The following is a 21,557-nucleotide window of genomic DNA, read 5'->3' as shown; positions in this document are numbered from 1 at the left end:
CTGAGCTAAAATGGCAGAACATCCTTCCGCAAGGCGACGACAATAGCCCAATCAAATACGCAGGGAGAAAACATCTTGCACCCCATCCGCAGTACCATTACAATTCCTCGATTCCCAATTGATAACAAGCGCTTCACATTGCATAAGATTGAATGGGAGAGAAACAAATGCGTAAGCGTCGAAGAAATCCATCGCACGATGAGGAATTAAGAAGGAAAGTGCTCCTAACAGCCCTGTAGCCTCTCGAAGATAAGTACAGACGTCTCCGTACCAATCCGCAAGACTCTACTAGACTTGCTCATGACTCGTGAGACCTAAGTGAACTTAGTGCTCTGATACCATATTATCACGACCCAAATTCCATTAGAGGTCGTGATGACTCCTAACACCGCTGTCAGGCCAGCCAACAATAATTGCTTAACTTAATTACTCATTTCAGGATTTTTGAAATCATAATTTCCTTCAATTAAATAGTAAGAGATAGACTTTACAAAGTAAATGATAGTATTTTCACAACTACAATACTGAACAGCCCATAATCACCCCCAAAACCCGGTGTCACAAGTACATGAGCATCGACTAGGAAATATATTAAAAATACAACATCTGTTTGGAGATACAATTAGACATGAGAGGGTAGATAACTTGGATGAAGACTCTGTGCGTGCTGCGGACTCGTAACGTGGAATGCAGTTCACCTAAATCCCCGCAATAACCGCGTCTCTGCGCCCACAAGGCCACTAGATATATATGCATCTGCACAAAAATGTACAGCAAGTGTAGTATGAGTACGTAAATCAACGCGTACCCAGTAAGTATCCAACCTAACCTCGAAAAAATAGTGACGAGGGGTCGACTCCGATACTTATTATGGGCTAACAAATAAAAAAAATACCGATATTATATTTAAGCATGGATACATAACATAGCTGAAAATTCAATAACGGAAAATAATCAACAATCATTTTTTATACTAATAGAAATTCCCAAATTCCTTTTTCATCATTTAACAATTCACATCTCAAGCCAATAGAGCAAATATCAATTATTATTAGTTCCAAAGAGTTATCATGCGCAAGTTATGCTAAGGTCGTACGGTCCGATCCAACATATAAATATTAACTGTGCACTACCGAGGGTCAAACGACACAAACCATAGATGCATCTATCTGCTACCGAGGTGTTCGACCCGCTCCACAAAAAAGAAAATACATTTAAAATAACCAATTCAAGATTTATTAAGGGGCAATTATTCAAGAAAATACCAATTCCCATTAACGATAAAAAAAATGAAGTTTAACCTTTTACAATTCCTTTATCAAGTTTCAATATGTTTTAAGCAGTTAAATTAACAAGTAGGGTGCAAACATCGCAATTATAACATAATTTGGGTCCTAGACTACCCGGACATAAGCATAATAGTAGTTACGCGCGGACTCTCGTCACCTCGTGCGTACGTAGCCCCCACAAATAGAAGCACATAATAATGTGATTCACCTATAGGGTTAATTCCCTCTTACAAGGTTAGAAAGGATACTTACCTCGCTCTGAAATTCCATAACCGGCTCACAAGCTTTTCAAACAACTCAACCGATGCCCAACACCCACAAAACTAGTCAATAAATGTGCAAATCCATAAATATATACTCTAATACTCATTATAATCATATTTACAACAATTTTCAACTCCGTTCGAAAAGTCGATAAAATCACCCTCGGGCCCACGTGCCCGGATTCCAAAATTTTTCAAAGATAAACATTACCCATGGCATCACGAACTCAAATATATAATTTACTCTCAATTCCATGCCCAAATTCGTGCTCAAAATTCAAAAATATAAATTTTTAGGTTTTCCTTCAAAATCCAAAATTTCTACAAATTTTCATGCCTAAATCCATGTATAAACCTTGTATGTAACTCACAACTAGTAGAAATCACTTACCTCGTGCTTGATGATGAAATTCCCTCTTCAAAAGCTCCAAACATCTCCCAGGCCGTGGGAAAAATAGGTGAAATGAACCCAAACCTCGCTTTAAAACATTCTGCCCAACCCAGGTCCGCCCTTCTTCGCGTTCGCGGCACGACCATCGCGAACGCGAAGGCTAGAATGCATACGTCCAATCTACTCATCGCGTTCGCGTCACCTTGGCCTCGTTCGCGAAGGACAAACTACTTCAGGCCCCCGCTCCCTCTCTATTCTTCGCGTTCGCATAGCCTTGGCCGCGTTCGCAAAGTCCTTCCCAGCTACTGCCTCGCGTTCGCGTCCACTGCCTCACGTTCGCAAAGGCCAAATCCCACCAGCCTCAAAGTTCCTCTTCGCGAACGCGGGACTCCCTTTGCGTTCGCGAAGAAGGAAACTAGAAACCAGCAACAGCAGTTCCAAAACAACTCAAAACCACCCCGAAACACACCCGAGGTCCCCGGGACCCAGTCCAATCACACCAACCAGTCCCATAACATAATACGGACCTGCTCGAGGCCTCAAATCACATCAAACATCACCAAAATCATGAATCGCACCCCAATTCAAGCTTAATGAACTTTAGAACTTCAAACTTCTACATTCGATGCAGAAACCTATCAAATCACGTCCGATTGACCTCAAATTTTGCACACAAGTCGCATTTGACATTGCAGACCTACTCCAACTTCCAGAATCGGAATCCGACCCCGATATCAAAAGGTCCACTCCCAGTCAAACTTCTCAAAAACCTTCAAATTTCTAAGTTTCGCCAAATGACTCCAAAATGACCTACAGACCTCCAAATCCACATCCGGACGCGCTCCCAACACCAAAATCACCTTACGGAGCTATTCCCAGACTCGGAATCCCAAACGGACATCGATAACATTGAAATGCACTTCAACCCAAATTTATGAAATTCTTCAAAAAAAAAAAATGCCAGCTTTCCACAATAGGCGCTGGAACGCTCCCGAGTCATCCAAAATCCGATCCGAACATACGCCCAAGTCCAAAATCATCATACGAACCTGTTGGAACTTTCAAATCCCGATTCCGAGGTTATTTACTCAAAAATCACACCTTAGTCAATTCCTCCAACTTAAAGCTTCCGAAATTAGAATTTTCTTTCCAAATTAACTCCGAACTTTCCCGAAACTCAATTCCGACCACACGTACAAGTCATAATACCTGAAATGAAGCTGCTCATGGCCTAAAACCGCCGAACGACGAGCTAGAGCTCAAAACGACCGGTCGGATCGTTACATGTTATGTTTTCTTGTTGTTTCGACTTTATGTTCGAACTTGCCTTAAGATGTAATTCATCAACTATCAAATTGTTTGAACCCAAATTTATATTGTAAAACAAGCTATATAACGTTAATAGAAAATTTTCCTATAAAGGATTGTTGTTTCACAACCAAACTATGCAAAACCACACGGATATTATCAGTTAAACTATTTCGTGGACAATTAGTTTTGCTCACTACAAACATACACTGCAGATGAAGAAACAAAGAAAAACCTGAATGTCTTGACTTCGCTTACAAACACACTCCTCATAGTATATATACATGTGAAAGTGACTATTGTAATCGGTTTCTAAACTTTAATCTGGCACTTAAAATAGTCGTGCTGGGACGGGAATAGCATCGAACACCATGTTTGTCTTCAACTTGTACTATGGCACCAGTCAGACATAATCCATCATGTTGTAGGAGAACTTTGACAGCAGTTGTGGAACTCCGGCAATTATTGGTCCATAGGTCTGCAGAAAAGGGCATTGAATGCATTAGCCTCTGAAGTATAACATAAAATATGGTCATTTAAGGTACAAAAGGCATTAGACAACACTTGACTCGTTAGTAAGAGTCCATTGTGGATCACCATACTAAATTTGAATGTGCCTGAGGTACAGTACCTTGAAATTTTCATGAACTTGGCAGAGTGGAACAGCTAGAAGCTTAAGGTTCTTCGGTACAATGAATTTGCGACTTTCGGGCAACCTCACAAGAAACAGTTTTGTGCACTCCTATAAAGATAGAAAGTCAACCTTACTAAAAGGAGTGTTGTGCACTCCTAGAAAGAGAAGGACTATGGCTTCAAGAACTGACAGCAAATGAGATAAATTTCGGAATGTAATGAACAAGTACCTTAGACCTTTTTGTATCAGGTGGCATAAACGGGTAAATCAATGTTTCAAAGTCAGGTCTCCACCACATCCCAAGGCATTCACCTACCTACACATCAAATGAAAGACATATAAGATGCTTAGCAAAAAACTTATAAACATTATGTCAAACGTTGACATACCTCCCAGCTGTCATCTTCGCTCATGGATAGCTTACTTGAGAGCTTACGTCTTAGACATTCAATTTCTGTGATAAGCAAACAAGGATAACTCTTCAGTCCCAGCTTCAAATTGGACAAAATGAGAAAAAGATATCATACTACCTGATTCACCAGGCCTAACACGACCACCTGGAAGCTTGAACATGGAATTTCGTACTTGCAATAATAGTACATGTGGATGTTTGAACAACTCGACCTGCAATACAATGTATGGTATAACATTTAATGACCACAAAGAATAGTCCCTTCGGTGTGCAGTATGTAATTAGATGGGTAATTGTCATTTTAGATGCCAGAAGAATACCTAAAGCCTTTTGGCAGCTTAAGTTGTTTTGGATTAAAATCACACCACTTATTAAGACCATCCATGAGGAGTCAACAAGTATCGAGATCAGTCACTTAACAATCATGCACCAATTATGGAACTTGAACTATTGGGACGGATATTGGGAACTCCAATCTGTGGTACTGTTTGATTTTAACTACTGATACGGGAAATTTGTTAAGATCGCAGATTTAGAACCTGGAAAGCTGCACAACTGACTGCTGAACTGTGTGGATGACCCTACTTATTCAGCAGTTTATGAATCAACCAGGTTTTAGCTGCAGCACGCTGATGGCTCTACTTAGTCAGCACTTTGTGTACCAACCAGGCTTAGTTGCAGTATCAAGTTATTTCATAAAGGAAAGGGAACAGAACTTACATCTTTAGGTCACTATGTTCCCCTGAAAGAACTTTAGCATGGAGGCTTTTGATCGTGGATATTAAAACAAACTTGTAGGGTTGGTATCCTATGATCACATAATGAAATAGCAAGAGAACTGATAAGTAGAGATTTTAACCTATTATTTGCTCTCTTCTACTTGTGTTTAGGGACAAAAATGCGCGAAGGTATTCCCGGAAACTAATGTAATATGCTTGCTTGCAGGGATTGTTCAAAATGAGCCAAAAGAGTCATAATCAACTCATAAAGGAGTCAAAACTTGAACAAAAACCAAGACTGGGCCAAAAGATGTGAAACGCGGACCGCACAAATATTGTGCGGCCGCGAAAGCTACAACGCGGTCGCGAGCACTATTTCGAGGTCCGCGAAAGGAAGATTCAGAGAGATGGATTTTTGGGCCAAAACATGAACGCGGACCGCGTCAGAAAGGTGCGCCCGCAATTGGAATTACGCGGACCGCGGTTGCTGAGGTTGAGAGAGCTTACATTTTAAGCAAAAATAAGAAGTGCGGTCCACGTCAAGATTATGCGGCCGCGGAAGTCTCATACGCGACCGCGATGGAAATTACGCGATCCGCGAAACCATGCTCAACCCATATTCAGAAGTAAAGAACGCGGACCGCGATCAGAATTACGCGGCCGCTAAAGCAAGAGTGCGGCCGCGGTCAGAATTACGCGGCCGCGTAACCTCCGCAGGGGTATTTTTGTCCGGAAATTTCAGCTTAGTATAAATAGAACTTTTTGTCATTTTTAAGGTATGGTGTATTTTGCTGAGCACGTGAGACGGCTGGAACTTCCCTTTTGGGTAATTTTATATTAGATTCACCTTATAACATTAGATTTTCATCTTTTAATCTAGTATTATGAATTTTATCTTCTTTTCATCTTTGATTTCTACTATTTCTATGAGTAGTTAGACCCATAGCTAGGGTTGTGACCCAATCCTAGTGTGAGTATTTAATGGGTACTGAATTTTAGGGCTTGAATGTTTATGGGTTAGTGATATTTAGCCTAGTTCTTGCTAGAATTGTAGAATTAGTGGTTGCAAACAGTGATTCATGTCTCTTTATGACTTCGTCTCTTCTTGAGAAAGAGGGACTAAGTCTAGGAAAACTAGGCTAACAAGGAATTGGGGTGAACTCAAGAAATTGATAGCCCCAATTAAAATGTTAAACCTAGAGATAGTAATACCCGACTTGAGCTAATATCACGTGACTTGCATGAATACCCATTTGGACTTGAGAAAGCCAAATTAGGCAAAATCACTCAAACTATCGAGAGGTATAAAGTGAGTACTTGGGTGTGATAGCTATATTACGACCCCAAATTAATCAAGCTTGCCCTAGATTCTTGCTACCCGTTAGATATCCACCTAGGCGGAAGTCACTACCCTAGTCCTTTTAAACACTTGAAAACCAACATCAAAAAGATATTGTACTTAGCTTTAATCATTGCATACAATAGAATAGAATTAGAAGTAGAATCAAAACCAAAATGTGTGGAAGCGTAATTAGGAACAAAACACGCATCTAGAATTAGACATAAACCTAATTCCAAATCAATTACCTCCCTGTGGAGTAAAATTGCATCGACTATCCTCGCTACTCAATAGTAGCGCAGGCTTGGACCCGATCAATTTTTGGCGCCGTTGCCGGGGAGTTAGACAATCTTAGCTATATATCTAACTATTTGTGTGTTTTGTTCTTCTTTCCTTCCGTTTTTCTAATTTTTGTGTGTCAATTGCTTTTAGGTACCAAATGGCTCTTAACGAGGCCCTCAGACATATTTCTCAATGGGAGGAGGTAGATGAAAATGAAGTGGATGAGGTTCATCTTCAACCTCAAGTACAAAGAAGAGACCGCCCGCCTCATGACAACGTTCCAAACCCTCCCCCACCTCCTCCAAGGGCAGCACACCGGGTGTTGCCCAATGAAGGCTACGCAAGTGCAATTGTCCCGCCCCGGATTCGGGCGGGCAATTTTTAAATAACCAATGTCATGCTTACTCTATTGGAACAAAGGGGTTTCTTCACCGGAGCTCCACATCAGAACGCATATAAGCATCTCAAAGGTTTTGTAGACACATGCTGGGGGAGCAAGCAGACGAATGTATCTGAGGACGCTTTGAGGTTAAGGCTTTTCCCTTTCTCACTTAGAGGGAAGGCTTTGGATTGGCTTGAGAGGCTACCCAACCATTCCATCACCACTTAGGATGAGTTGGTCGAGAAGTTCATAGCAAAGTTCTTTTCTCCGTGACATATGGCAACATTGAGAGATGAAATCCTTGCTTTTAAACAAGAGCCAAATGAACCGTTACAAAATATTTGGGAACGGTACCGGGCAATGGTCAAAGAATGCCCCAACAACGATATGACTGAAGCAATGATCCATCAAACCTTTTATAGGGGTATCAACACAACTAACCAGTGTGTGGTGAATCAGCTCGCAGGGGGTAACTTCATGAACACGCCATATTCAGAAGCATGTGAAATATTAGATGAGATGGTGGACACCTCTTCAGCTTGGCAAAGTCGGGCCAATGTTCCTCAGGGTGACCTTAATGTTATCCACCTTCACAAGGAACTTCATGATCACGGACAAGCCATAGCAGAGTTGACAACTACCATGAATCAGTTAGCCAAGGCACAACTTCAGCAGGTTCAGGGGCCAAAGCAAGTAAATGCCATGGAAGGAGTGAATGTAATGGTTAACAAGAGGAGACAAAGAGGTCAACAAGTTCAACACAATCAGGATCAATTTGAGCAAAGTGGTAGTGGGTACAACCAAGATGACTCTTATGACGATCAAAGTGAAGAGGTTCAATATGTGAACAATTACCAAGGTCAACGGAGCAATGCTCCAAATCAACAATGGTGGAGAAAACGGGAAAACAATCAAAATTGGGGCAACCAAGGCCAAGGGAATTGGAATTGTGGCAACAACGACAATCCGAACAATTGGGGGAACAACAATCAAAATTGGGGGAATCAAGGAAATAACCAAGGCAATTGGGGTGGGAACAATAATAGTAATTGGGGAGGCAATGGAAACCAAGGGGGTTGGAACAACAATAATCAAGGGAACCGGGGGTCGGGCTTTCAAAGACCCCTGATGTATCAACAACCCAACAACCCGCCTCCATATCCGTCACAAGGGCAAAGTTCTTCCAACAATGAGATGGGACGGATAGAAAATATGTTCAAGCAAATGATGGAAAGAAATACCGACTCCGATGCCCAAATAGCCTCCCACAACACTTCTATCTGCAACTTGGAAGTCCAAATGGGTCAAATTTCTCAAGCCTTGATACTCGCCCTAAGGAGGCACTACCAAGTGATACGGTAGTAAACCCAAAGGGTGGAAACAATACGGGCCATGCTATGGCAGTAACTACAAGAAGTCGTAGAGGTGGAGTTGCTAGTACCTCCAATCCAAGAAAGATCGTGAATGATGATGTGGTTGTGCAAGAAGAGGATGAGCCAAGAAATGATGAGAATGTGAAAGATGAAGTGAGGATAGACATTGATGAAAACGTGGAGGAGACACAAGATGATGTGAACCCGTCTAGGGAACACGTGATAGACATACCGGATCCGGTAGTGCCCAAAGCCAAGGCTCCTTTGCCAAGGCCTCCTCCACCATATCCTCAAAGGCTCGCAAAGCAAAACGAGAACCAATTCAAGAAATTCATTGATATGATGAAAAGTTTGTCCATAAATGTGCCTTTGGTTAAAGCTCTACAACAAATCCCGGGATATGCCAAGTTCACGAAGGACTTGGTAACAAAGAAGAGGTCAATGAACTGTGAGACGATCAAAATGACACATCAAGTGAGTGCAATTGTGCATTCCATGGCTCCAAAGCTAGAAGATCCCGGTGCCTTTACAATTCCATGCACTATTGGTAGTGCCGATTTCGCCAAAGCCTTGTGTGATTTGGGAGCGAGCATTAATTGGATGCCATATTCTGTGTTCAAGACATTGGGGATTGGGCAACCAAGACCTACTTCCATGAGGTTGCAAATGGCGGCCCGGACAATGAAGAGGCCATTGGGGATAATTGATGATGTGCTAGTTCGGGTCGACAAGTTCATACTTCCCGCAGATTTTGTGATACTCGACTGTGAGGTTGACTATGAGGTGCCAATCATATTGGGGAGACCTTTCCTAGCTACAGGGAAGGCCTTAGTTGATGTGGAAGCTGGGGAGCTCACCTTCCGGGTGGGCGATGAAAAAGTTGTGTTCCACGTGTGCAAGTCAATGAGGCAGCCTAATAGCAACGAAGTATGTCCGTTTGTGGATCTTGTGACTGAGGTGATTGTTGATGACACAAGTGCTATGATTAATGTAGAAGACCCTTTGGAAGCTATGTTGTTGAATCATGATGAGGATGAGAAGGAAGGCTTGGTAGAATGTGTAAATGCTTTGCAAGGAATGGGATCCTACACATATGGACCCCGAAAACTTTCCTTGGACCTTGAGAACCGGAAGACTTCACCAACAAAGCCCTCAATCGAGGAGCCACCCACATTGGAGTTGAAGACCTTGCCTTCACACCTCAGTTATGAGTTCTTAGGCCCTTGTTCCACATTACCTGTTATTCTCTCTTCGTGCTTAACTAACGTGCAGGTAGATTCCACCCTTGCGGTGCTTCAAAGAAGGAAGAAGGCAATAGGTTGGACATTGGCGGATATTAGGGGTATAAGCCCCGCCTTTTGCATGCACAGAATCATATTGGAGGAAGATGCCAAACCCTCCGTGGAACATCAAAGGAGGTTGAACGAGGCCATGCAACAGATAGTCAAGAAAGAGATCATCAAGTGGCTAGATGCAGGGGTTGTGTACCCCATTTCTGATAGTTCATGGACTTCGCCGGTACAATGTGTCCCAAAGAAGGGGGGCATGACTGTGATCACAAATGATAGAAATGAATTGATCCCCACAAGAACTGTCACCGGTTGGAGGGTATGCATGGATTATAGGAAGCTGAACAAAGTGACCCGTAAAGACCATTTTTCATTGCCATTTCTTGACCAAATGTTGGATAGACTTGCCGGACGTGCTTATTATTGCTTTTTGGATGGGTATTCCGGATATAACCAGATTCTCATTGCACCTGAAGACCAAGAGAAAATCACCTTCACTTGTCCATATGGCACATTTGCGTTCTCAAGGATGCTGTTTGGTTTGTGTAATACACCGGCTACTTTTCAGCGGTGTATGATGGAAATATTCACGGATATGGTGGAGGACTTCCTCGAGGTGTTCATTGATGATTTCAGTGTTGTGGGGGATTCCTTTGAAGAATGCTTGGATAATCTTGATAAAGTGTTGGCCCGATGTGAAGAGACCAACTTAGTGCTTAATTGGAAGAAGTGCCACTTTATGGTCAAGGAGGGCATTGTCCTTGGCCATAAGATCTCCAAGAACGGTATTGAAGTGGACAAAGCAAAAATTGAAGTAATATCAAAACTCCCTCCTTCGATTTCCGTCAAGGGAGTGAGGAGCTTTCTTGGTCACGCAGGGTTTTACCGTAGGTTCATCAAGGATTTCTCAAAAGTGGTGAACCCCTTGTGCAAGTTGTTGGAAAAAGATGCCAAGTTTGTGTTCAATGATGATTGCATGAAAGCTTTTGAGCTACTCAAGTATAGGTTGACTACCACTCCCATCATTACCGCACCCAATTGGAGCCTACCATTTGAGCTCATGTGAGATGCTAGCGACGTTGTGGTAGGAGCGGTATTGGGGCAAAGAATCAACAAGATATTTCATCCGGTCTATTATGCAAGCAAAACAATGAACGACGCCCAAGTCAACTATACGGTGACCGAGAAAGAGCTATTAGCCATTTTCTTCGCCATGGAAAAGTTTCGCCCGTACCTCATGGGTACCAAAGTGATTGGGCACACCGATCACGCGGCACTTCATTATTTGATGAGTAAAAAAGACTCTAAGGCTAGGTTGATGAGATGGGTTCTTCTTCTACAAGAGTTTGACCTTGAAATCATAGACCGAAAAGGGAGTGAGAATCAAGTGGCGGACCACTTGTCTCGCTTGGAAGAGGAGGGTAGTCCCCATGATGGCCTCAAGATTAATGATTCGTTTCCGGATCAACAACTCCTCTCCGTGTCTTTGACTGGGATACCTTGGTTCGCCGATGTGGCTAACTTTCTTGTGACCGGCATTGTCCCGAATGAGCTCTCTTCTAACCAAAGGAAGAAGCTCAAACGGGACTGCTTGGATTATTATTGGGACGAGCCATATCTTTTCAAAATTCGCAATGATGGTGTTATCCGTAGATGTGTTTCGGAAGAAGAGCAATTGAGTATTCTTGAAGCTTGCCATTCCTCGCCCTATGGTGGTCACCATGGTGGGGCGAGAACTGCTACAAAGGTATTAAGCTGTGGATTCTATTGGCCTACCTTGTACAAAGACGCTAGTGAGCTCGTTAGGCGTTGTGATGATTGCCAAAGAGCCGGTGGAATTTCAAGAAGAATGAAATGCCTCTCACCACCATACTTGAGATTGATATTTTTGACGTGTGGGGCATCGACTTTATGGGACCATTTGTGAGTTCATGTGGGAACACTTATATTCTTGTTGTTGTGGATTATGTTTCCAAATAGGTTGAAGCTGTGGCTTTGCCCAACAATGAGGCACGGAGTGTGGTGGCTTTCTTAAAGAAAAATATCTTCACAAGGTTCGGCACCCCAAGGGCTATCATTAGTGATGTGGGTTCTCATTTTTGCAACAAAGCCTTTGACACTTTACTTTCCAAGTATGGTGTCGATCATAAGGTGTCAACCCCCTATCATCCCCAGGCAAGTGGACAGGTTGAAGTCTCCAACACAGAGATCAAGAGCATTCTATCCAAGACTGTCAATACAAACAGGACTGATTGGTCAAGGAAACTTGACTATACTTTATGGGCCTATAGAACAACTTACAAGACTCCAATTGGTATGTCTCCGTACCGGTTGGTATTTGGGAAAGCATGTCATCTTCCGGTTGAATTAGAGCACAAGGCCATGTGGGCGCTGGAGAAATTGAACCTTGAATGGGATGTAGCTGCCAATCTCCGGGTAGAGCAACTAAATGAACTTGATGAGTTCCGGTTCCATATCCAGCTCGTCCTTGTACAAGATGAAGTACCTACATGATAAGTATATCCGTAACAAAGAATTCAAGGAAGGTGACTTGGTTCTTCTATTCAACTCTCGATTACGGATGTTTCCGAGAAAGCTCAAGTCGAAATAGAGTGGTCCTTTCGAAGTGGTACATGTGACTCCTTTCGGTGCTCTAGATTTGAAAAACAAGAATGGTGAGATCTTTAGAGTCAATGGGCACCGAGTGAAGCACTACCTTGGCAAGATTGATGATAGCCACGTTGTGGCATTGATCCATTTCAAATGATGATGGTAACATGCGTCGTGCCGCGACGTTAAATCAGGCGCTTCTTGTGAGGCAACCCATGTGTTTTTCTTTCTTTTGATTTTCTTCGTAGATTAGAGATTGTTTTGGACTAACTGGTTGTGAAGTGTATGTAGGAATTAGTTGTGCAGTGCGGGAAATTGACAAGGAAAAAAATTTGGCGAAGTGGTGAACTTTCGCGGACCGCACAAAATTTCGCGGACCGCATGAGCACTTCGCGGCCGCACCATTGTGCGCGCGATCGCGTAGCTGAAATGGGCAAAAGGCCTCTATGAAATTGGCCTGTCAAAATTCCTTCAGAGTTCGCGGCCGCGCTACAGAAAGGTAAAGAGTGCGGACCGCGACAAAATTTCACGGCCGCACTCAGGTAAGGCGGTGGGGTCACTGGGCTCTGAGTATAAATAAGAGTTCTTGAAACTTTTCACACTTTATGAACCCTAACCTCTCAAACTCACCTAAAGCACTGTGCATCCTTACTTGGTTTCAAACTCATCCTATTCTCATCAATTGTCGATTTCCTACCACATTTTACAACTGGTAAGTTCATTTCAATAATTTGATTTTATCTTTTTCTTTTCTTTTCTCTTTGTTTTAATTTTTCTTTTTAGATAGGGTTATAATCATGCCAAAATGTCAAATTAATGCTTAATTTTTTATTAACAACATATGGGTAGTGTTTGTATGCATAATGGGGGTTGGGGTTAGTAACTTTGCATGTTTAATTGCTACAATTCTTGGGTAATTAGTGAAAACCTTAGTTTTAAGTGTTCATCAGAGCCGATTTATTTTGAATTTTGCGGCAGCGGTCATTTTTCCGCGGTCCGCGATAGGGTATGCGGCCACGTCCAAAATTACGCGGTCCGCGATACCCTAGCTTCTAGGCACTGATGGTTGTGTAGAATTCGCGGCCGCGGTTACTTTTGTGCGGTCCGCGAATGGTCTTTCGCAGCCGCACCCAATTTTTCGCGGTCCGCGCGTTTAAACTTCAGAGACTCTATCATTTGCCTTCGCGGCCGCGTTCATTTTTATGCGGTCCGCGATTGGTCTTTCGCGGCCGCACTCATTTTTGTGCGGTCCGCGGTTGATCAAGTTCAGAGAGCCAGTAGTCTGAGCCTGGCCTCTTCGCGGCTGCGTTCACTTTTACGCGGTCCGCGATGGGCAATTCGCTGCCGCACTCATTTTTGTGCGGTCTGCGATGCCCTGTTCTGAGAAGCATTGTTTTTCATTTCATCTGTACTGCTTTAACACATGATTGAACCCCCCAATTCTAACTGTCTTTCACTACTTATGTGTTGCAGAAAATGGTGCGTTCTCGTGGGGGACAAGACACTTCAAAGGGGAGGGCAGAATCCTCCCGAGGCCGGGGTAAAGGAAAGAAAACCTTACCCTTAGCGGCCAAAAGGATAGTAGGTAAAAAGGCTACCCTCGTTAGACCTCCTGCCGACTCCTCTGACACAAGTGAATACCTCCCATCCCGGGAGACGTCCGAGGGGGATTCTATACAACCACAACCGGGGGCACAATCACAACAATTCCCCAACAGATTCCATTTAGTCGATGAACCTACCTCCCCCTCTAGTTCTTCTGATGGCTCAGAGGGAGGTAGTCAGGCATCCGAACCATCTTCCCCACCTGCTACAACAACTGCCCCAACAGCTACCCCAATCATTTTAGATGAGGATGATGAGGTCCCTGATGACGGGAGAGGGGGTGACACAATTATGGGAGGCCTGGCTAGATCAAAGAGGCCGAAGGTGTGGGCTGATAGATTTGTAAGTGAGAAGGCGTATGGAAAATTTCGGGAATGGTGGCCCCAAAGGTCGCTCACTCTTGAGCGACAATTCATAACCAAAGACCTAAGCCAGCACAATCTGAATGTCCTACGGCAATTTACGGAGAGAAAAAGATGGAAATGGTTCACCTGCCGGATGCATGATGCAAATGAATACCTTGTCAAGGAATTTTATGCCAATGTTGCCCACATCAAAAATGGTACAAAGGTGACAAAGGTCCGAAACTTGAAAATCTTGTTTGATGGCCACGCACTGAACACTTATGTAGGGTTTGAGGATGTCGAGGCAGTGCAATACCTGGAGAAGCTAGCATTGGGTGATGGAGTTCGCCCATGGCTAGCTGAGATACTTGCTATTCCAGGGACAACACCTGCATGGCTCACAACAGGAGTTCAAATTGTCAGAGCCACCCTTAACTTTGAAGCAAAAGGGTGGGCAACATTCGTGTGCTGCCGTCTTGACCCGTGACAACAAGAGAATGTCCTTCCACTCCCCCGGGCAGTATTGGTAGCTTCCATCATGGCCGGCTATCCTATTAATGTGAGAAACTTGATGTCCTACAACATCTCCAATGCAGTCCAGAAAGAAGAGAGATCGTATCCCTACCCCAACTTCCTCACAGAGTATTTCCAAGACCAAGGGGTAGAGCCGAGACATTTTGATGTGGAGGTGAAGGCTAAAAAGCCTTTCTCATGGTATAGCCTCCAAGAAGCGGATAACCCTAAAGCCAAGGGTAAAGTCACTACCTCCACTGGCCAGTCTAAAAAGCCAAGGGTAGTGGCCACCGGGTCAGAGCCTTCCACAACAGAAGGTTCTTCAGCTGCCATGCCAGCTCCTTCCTCCGGGCCATCCATCACAGTGCCATTATCTGTGCCTTCATCTTCCATCTACCCTCAGACTGCACTGCGGGTTTCACAGACACTATCCAGTCTCAACAACTGGATGCAGGCAGCTACCACAAAGCCGACTGCCATATCCAGTGCAGTGGCAGCACAATCTTCAGCCCCATCAGAGCTTCAGGTACCTCCATCAGTGGAGGACGCTTTGAAGAAGATTCTGGACGACCAGAAAAAGATCCGGGAGACTCTTGATACACATGGGAAGATTATCAAGGATTTGGGGAGGCAGGTGAAGAAGATGCGTAAGACTCAGGCATCTAAGGAGTCGGTGGAGAAGTTGAGCAAAGAGGTTGAGAAGATTGCTTCTGCTGGTGATATTCCACTAGACCTGCTCATGGAGGAGACAGCCCCATCAGCACAGGTAGCATAGCATGAGGCATCAGATGCAGTAGCTGGCCAGTCTGAGGAGCCGGTTGCCACTACACATATTGCTGAGGAGATGATCCAGATGCTCAGCAACCCCGTTGTCCCCCAGTCAGAGGATGTGGAGATCCAGTTAGAGGACACGGAGGGAGCTGATGATCCTATGCAGTCTGAGGACCTCACTCATGTTCCTGACCCGATGCAGACAGTGACCACAAAGGGAGTTCTCTTTACTCTCTAACCTTTCCCTGATCTTATTTTGATATTAGCATTGAGGACAATGCTATTTTTTATTTGGGGGGTGGTCCATTTTGATTTGATTTGTGATGACATTTGGTATGTAATAACTATGATACTATTTTTCTTTATCTTTATTTACCGTTATTTTCACTTTTGGTATGTTTATTTATTTTACCACTCGATGTATATATTCATTTCCATTATGTATATATTCGTTTACTCCATTTTGTACATATTCAGTTTACACTTTTGGTATGTATATAATTTTACCATTCGATGTATATATTCATTTTCATTATGTATATATTCGTTTACTCCATTTTGTACATATTCAGTTTACTTTCCGTAGTTTACTTCATAACTTCTTTTGTTATTTTTCCTTAATAGCTTAGCTTCTTATTTCCTCTAGTAGCTTCTTTTTAAGTTTTTAGCTTCTTTTTACATTTTGTGTGAACAATAAGCCCTTGATTTTCTTAATGCCACGGTTCTTTCCAAAGGTGGATGTTGTGTGAATCGGGTGGCTCTTCCCAACGATGGATGGCGTGACAACCTTCTTAAGGGATTGAGTCCGTTTTCTTTTTGTTTTGGTGTATATAGTAGTAGTAATGAATAAAAGTGTCTCAAACAGGCTTCACTTGGTACTAACACATTTACCTTAGACCTCATGGTTAGAGACAAGTTGATTGGCAAAGATTAGCTCTAGTTGTGACCTTTAGACTCCTGAGTTGACTAAAACAATCATCGAGTGGTTTCCTTGTGCCATTTGTGATTTTCAATCTTAGCTAGGGTTGTTGTGGGTCCTTGACTCTGTTCTCTTTAACAATCCAGCAGCTTGAGAGGTGAGGTATTGAATTGCAAGTCCAAGTCCCGTGCCAATAAGTCTAGAACTTGTTGTCTAGGCGAAATTCTAAGTGTAGCTCGACTTGAGAAATGATTGTAGGCTCTCCTTGGTCCAATTTGAACTTTGAAAGCTTTTATAGCCTACCAATATGATATCCCTAGTCAACCCCTTTGAGCCTAAGCCTTTTTCATTCAATAGCCACATTACAAGCCTTTATCCGTTCTATAATGACCATCTCTTGGCACTCAATCTTTCCTTAACATTCATGATGAACAATTGGCAAAAGCATAAGTTTGGGGGAGAGATGAGGAATTTGGAAGTGATAAAAGGTTCAAAGAAGAAAAAGAATTGATGAAAAGGAAAGGCAAAGAAAAGGAAGAAAAGCCAAAAAGAAATACGTCAAAAAGAAAGTGAAGGTGGAAGGGATTCAAAGAACGCAATGATGAAAGGCATGGAATGATGAGAAAAGGAGAAAAATGATTGTCATGAGTAAGAAAGAGTGACGGTGTGTCTTGATGAGTGGTGATTTTACCACTCATTCTAGTCTCTTTTCTTTAGTTTTTGCGTCCTTTAATTATAATACGAGGTTGTTTATGGTGTGTATTGCTAGATTTTCAGGTAAATGATGCCATGAAGAGACTTGAATTCAAGTGAAGTGGAATTGAGCAAAAAAGAGTACAAAAGTGCAAAATCCTTCAGTGATTTCGCATCTGCGGAACACTGTCCGCATATGCGACCTCGCATCTGCGAGCTGGAAGGCCGCATCTGCGGAGTTAAGCTTCACTGGGACCGCATCTGCGGAATAAACTCTGCACCTGCGGAGTCGCTGGTGCGACTATTTTGTCCGCATCTGCGGAGGAAGGGAATTCTACATGGGCTTGCACCTGCGATGGATTATCCGCATCTGCGGAGTCGCACTTGCGCCACAATGTCCGCATCTGCGGAGTAGGCAAAATCCCCTGAGTTCACGCATCTGCGATTGAAGGCCCGCATTTGCGGAACCGCACCTGCGAGGATCTTTCCGCAGGTGCGGTCAACGGGTTTCTGACCTGGGCAGTATTGACATTTCACATTTTCTCAACTCCAAACCCACAAATACACGAGCATATCATATCTTAGAGGATCTTTGGCTTATTTTCAGTCCATATACTAGAGAGAACAAGTCTTGGAAGCTAGGGTTCTTGCACACACACTTGGGTCTTGAAGATTTGAAGCTTTTGGTTGAGAATTTGTTACTCCTTTATGCTCATTTCTTCATTTCCTTGCTTTGTATTGTATATCTAAGTGTGTAGTATTTATTTCCAACACTTGAATCTTGTTTATGAAAATATTCATATTTAAAGTGTGGATTAAATACCTTGTTGTGCTTATGTATTGAACGATTTTTATTTATTATGAAGCGAGTTGTTGTTTCTTTAATTATTCTTGTTCTTAAATGTTTCCAAAGGGATTAGCTAACCCTAGGACTCGCCCTTTCACTTCGGATTAATTTTGGAAAAAGTATTTCAGGGTTGGGAAAGATTAATTAACAAGAACTTGAGGCGTTAACCCTCACTTTATAGATTCTACCTAGGGATAGGAATGAACTACTTGTAGCCATATTCGGGTGTGCTTAATCTCTTAATTGTTTTAGGGATAATTCAATTAGGAAGTCTTGTTAGTCTTCGAGAGAAGCTAATATAGAATTATTATCCGAGACTAATAAATAATAAACTCGTTCATATTTATAAAATTGCGAAATATATTGGATCGTTACTTGAGTGTAAATCCTGATGCACCCATACTTGTAGCCATTGATCATTTTACTTGCTTTCTAGGTTAGTTTACGTTATCGCATTTAGCTATAGTATTTTCTCAACTACCATTCTAAGTGTTTGGCATTGCATAATAAGTGATAATTCTCTTACATTCCTAATCGCCTACATATTGTTCTCTATGGGATTCGACCCCGACTCATAGTTGGGTAAATTATATTGCATGCGACCGTGTCCATTTACTTTTTAGTAGTGGATTTGGACGTCATCATGTCTCTCTAGTTCTCCTAAGGAAGAAAAAAATGACTCAAAGAGTCAAGAAAGTATGAGCCGAAATGAGAAAATGGAGTACTTAAGGAAAGATGAAACCATCATAGTTCGATAAGTCCTACCTTGATCCAAAAGCCTTCATTACATCCCATTAAAGCCCTATATGATTTCAAGTTGAGTGAGCTTACATTAGTGGTGATTTACATAAGGGGCAAGCTTATGGTACTTAGAGCCGGACTTGTGGCATTCTTTTGAGAGTGATGAGCGCACTTCTTCACAATCCTTGTTTTGCGTGGTACATTCTAAAAAGTGAGATTTGCTCATGGGGAGTAGAGGGGGAGTTTGGAATCCACAATGACCTACGTGATAGAGCGAGCTTCCTTGATGAATTGAGTCAACTCTTAATGCTCTAGTGTCACATTAGAACTATAGTACTCAAAAGGTCATAACATGATGTTGTTGATAATTCATTTGTGTTGAGGGTAATTGTTAGTCTCAATTGATGCTTGATGGAGTCACCTTAGGCCAGCTGAAATATCCTTTTCTTTTTCTTGTGGAGGTGGGAATTACCTTATTTGCTCGAAAACAAGCAAAAGCTTAAGTTTGGGGGAGTTGATAAGTAGGGATTTTAACATATTATTTGCTCTCTTCTACTTGTGTTTAGGGCCAAAAATGCGTGAAGGTATTCCTGGAAACTAATATAATATGCTTGCTTGCAGGGATTATTCAAAATGAGCCAAATGAGTCATAATCAACTCATAAAGGAGTCAAAACTTGAACAAAAACCAAGACTGGGTCAAAAGATGTGAAACGAATATTGTGCGGCCGCGAAAGCTACAACGCGGTCGCGAGCACTATTTCGAGGTCCGCGAAAAGAAGATTCAAAGAGATGGATTTTTGGGCCAAAACATGAACGCGGACCGCGTCAGAAAGGTGCGGCCGCGAAAGTACCTGCGCGGCCGCGATTGGAATTACGCGGACCGCGGTTGCTGAGGTTCCGAGAGCTTACATTTTAAGCAAAAACAAGAAGTGCGGTCCGCGTCAAGATTATGCGGCCGCGGAAGTCTCATACGCGCCCGCGATGGAAATTACACGGTCCGCGAAACCATGCTCAACCCAGATCCAGAAGTGAATTATGCGGCCGCTAAAGCAAGAGTGTGGCCGCGGTCAGAATTACGTGGCCGCGTAACCTCCGCAGGTGTATTTTTGTCCGAAAATTTCAGTTTAGTATAAATAGAATTTTTTGTCATTTTTAAGGTATGGTGTATTTTGCTGAGCACGTGAGACAGCTGGAACTTCCCTTTTGGGCAATTTTATATTAGATTCACCTTATAACATTAGATTTTCATCTTTTAATCTAGTATTATGAATTTTATCTTCTTTTCATCTTTGATTTCTGTTATTTCTATGAGTAGCTAGACCCATAGCTAGGGTTGTCACCCAACCCTAGTGTGGGTATTTAATGGGTACTAAATTTTAGGGCTTGAATGTTTATAGGTTAGTGATATTTAGCCTAGTTCTTGCTGGAATTGTAGAATTAGTGGTTGCAAACACTGATTCATGCCTCTTTATGACTTCGTCTCTTAACGCCTCAGTGCTTGCACTAAAGCACCGCTTAGACGACCAGCCTTGTTGCACTGAGCTTCAAGGCTTAAGCATGCCTGAAGCAGGCTTTTAAGAACACATGCTTATCATCCCTGTGTTATGAGATTAGAAAGGCATCAATGTCTAATTTCGTGGCTCTGCAACAACTGAAACCTTCAATTATTTCTAAAATGAATTTTTAACACTTTTTGCATATATAGGTAAAATATTACTATATAAAATATATTGAACACCCTTTGTCGGGTTTTCTTTACATCTTTCAAGTTTGAACACACTTAAGAAAATTTCTGGCTTCGCGACTGTACTAACCCATACGGCCAAAAATAACTACTCCGATATACTGCTAATCATGAATAGTACAGCTTGTGCGGTCTTCCATTAAATAGTTGAGCCCCTACCTATCTAATATCTATCATCCCAAAAAAGTAACAGAGAAAAAACTAGGTGATTTTTTTTCCACTTGGACAGAGTTACCTAATACCCGCTCGTGCCATGAGCAGGCGACGAACACCACGGTTATGTTTAAAAGAAAGGAAAAGAGAAAAGAAAGGAATTAGAGACTAACCAAAAGCACAGCTTGTACACAGGTCCTGAGTCCATAAGTATCGTAGCTGAAACCAAACGATAGGGAAATCAAATGCAAGAGACTAAAAGAGCTAGAAAACAAAAAATAAGAAGAAGATAAATTAAACATACTTCAATTTCATGCGTAGAACGCGATCAGCTAAAGTCTCTTCCTTAAACTGAACAGCCTCTTTTGAACCAAAATAGTAATGATTCAGTGGGTAAATGTTCAATACGTTACTACTATTAACAGCACCACCACTTGAATAAACACCGCCGTTTTCCTCAGCCGTTAAGAAACTATGATCGCCCATTGATTTGAACTGAGACGAAGCACAAGCGAGAGATCAAAAAACAAGTGTAAGTTGAATGAAAAGGAAGATACGGGAAAGAACAGAGGTGGTAATTTTCAGACTTACTTATAGAAGAAAAGTGTTACGTGGCTGTTCCAGAGAGGGCTGGAGGTTGAAAGCTGAAATGGCAAAGACTTTTGAGATGACGAAAAGTGATGAGGTGGCAGTATTGCCTTCTAGAAAGACAAGAGATTGGGATTTCCACGGGGTAAGTGCAAAGATAGCCCATTTTGGGTCTACTATTTAAGTCATAGTAGTTAAAGTTTATAACTTTTTGCAAGTCATTTTGAAAACAACTTCCGATATACGCAACATAGAGTTTGGCATATTACTTGTGCAAACAAATTTCCAACAATCACGCATGAAATTTGGGCTCTAATAATCGAGCCTCAAATTTGGTTAAAATAGC

General features: G+C 42.4%; 1 protein-coding gene across 2 annotated transcripts; it reads right to left on the bottom strand.

Annotated features, from left to right (window-relative positions):
* Positions 1-3,336: 3,336 nt before the first annotated feature.
* Positions 3,337-21,350, bottom strand: LOC107784944 (pre-mRNA cleavage factor Im 25 kDa subunit 1). 2 transcript variants are annotated; one of them, XM_016606147.2, is made up of 8 exons: positions 21,215-21,350; positions 20,928-21,118; positions 20,797-20,842; positions 4,416-4,509; positions 4,275-4,339; positions 4,115-4,201; positions 3,883-3,993; positions 3,337-3,729 (listed from the first exon to the last, which is right to left on the bottom strand). In XM_016606147.2, the coding sequence occupies exons 2-8, from the start codon at positions 21,107-21,109 to the stop codon at positions 3,655-3,657; spliced, it is 660 nt and encodes a 219-aa protein (XP_016461633.1). In that variant the 5' UTR covers positions 21,110-21,118; positions 21,215-21,350; the 3' UTR covers positions 3,337-3,654. The 2 variants fall into 2 exon arrangements, with proteins under 2 accessions (XP_016461633.1, XP_016461632.1); XM_016606146.2 differs by lacking the exon at positions 21,215-21,350 and having other exon boundaries at positions 20,928-21,193.
* Positions 21,351-21,557: the final 207 nt, after the last annotated feature.

The sequence above is a fragment of the Nicotiana tabacum genome, chromosome 2 (genome assembly GCF_000715075.1).
Source record: "Nicotiana tabacum cultivar K326 chromosome 2, ASM71507v2, whole genome shotgun sequence".
In the NCBI taxonomy this organism is placed as follows: domain Eukaryota; kingdom Viridiplantae; phylum Streptophyta; class Magnoliopsida; order Solanales; family Solanaceae; genus Nicotiana; species Nicotiana tabacum.
This window is presented reverse-complemented; position numbering and strand designations above follow the sequence as displayed.

What these genes read in the sequence shown, in the direction of transcription:
- LOC107784944 (XM_016606147.2), bottom strand. Translation starts at nt 21,109, where the DNA reads ATGGGCGATCATAGTTTCTTAACGGCTGAGGAAAACGGCGGTGTTTAT. An exon ending in GTTCTACGCATGAAATTGAA is followed by an intron (nt 20,843 to 20,927) that starts GTATGTTTAATT and finishes GTTTGGTTTCAG; the next exon opens with CTACGATACTTATGGACTCA. An exon ending in TGTTAGGCCTGGTGAATCAG is followed by an intron (nt 4,340 to 4,415) that starts GTAGTATGATAT and finishes TGCTTATCACAG; the next exon opens with AAATTGAATGTCTAAGACGT.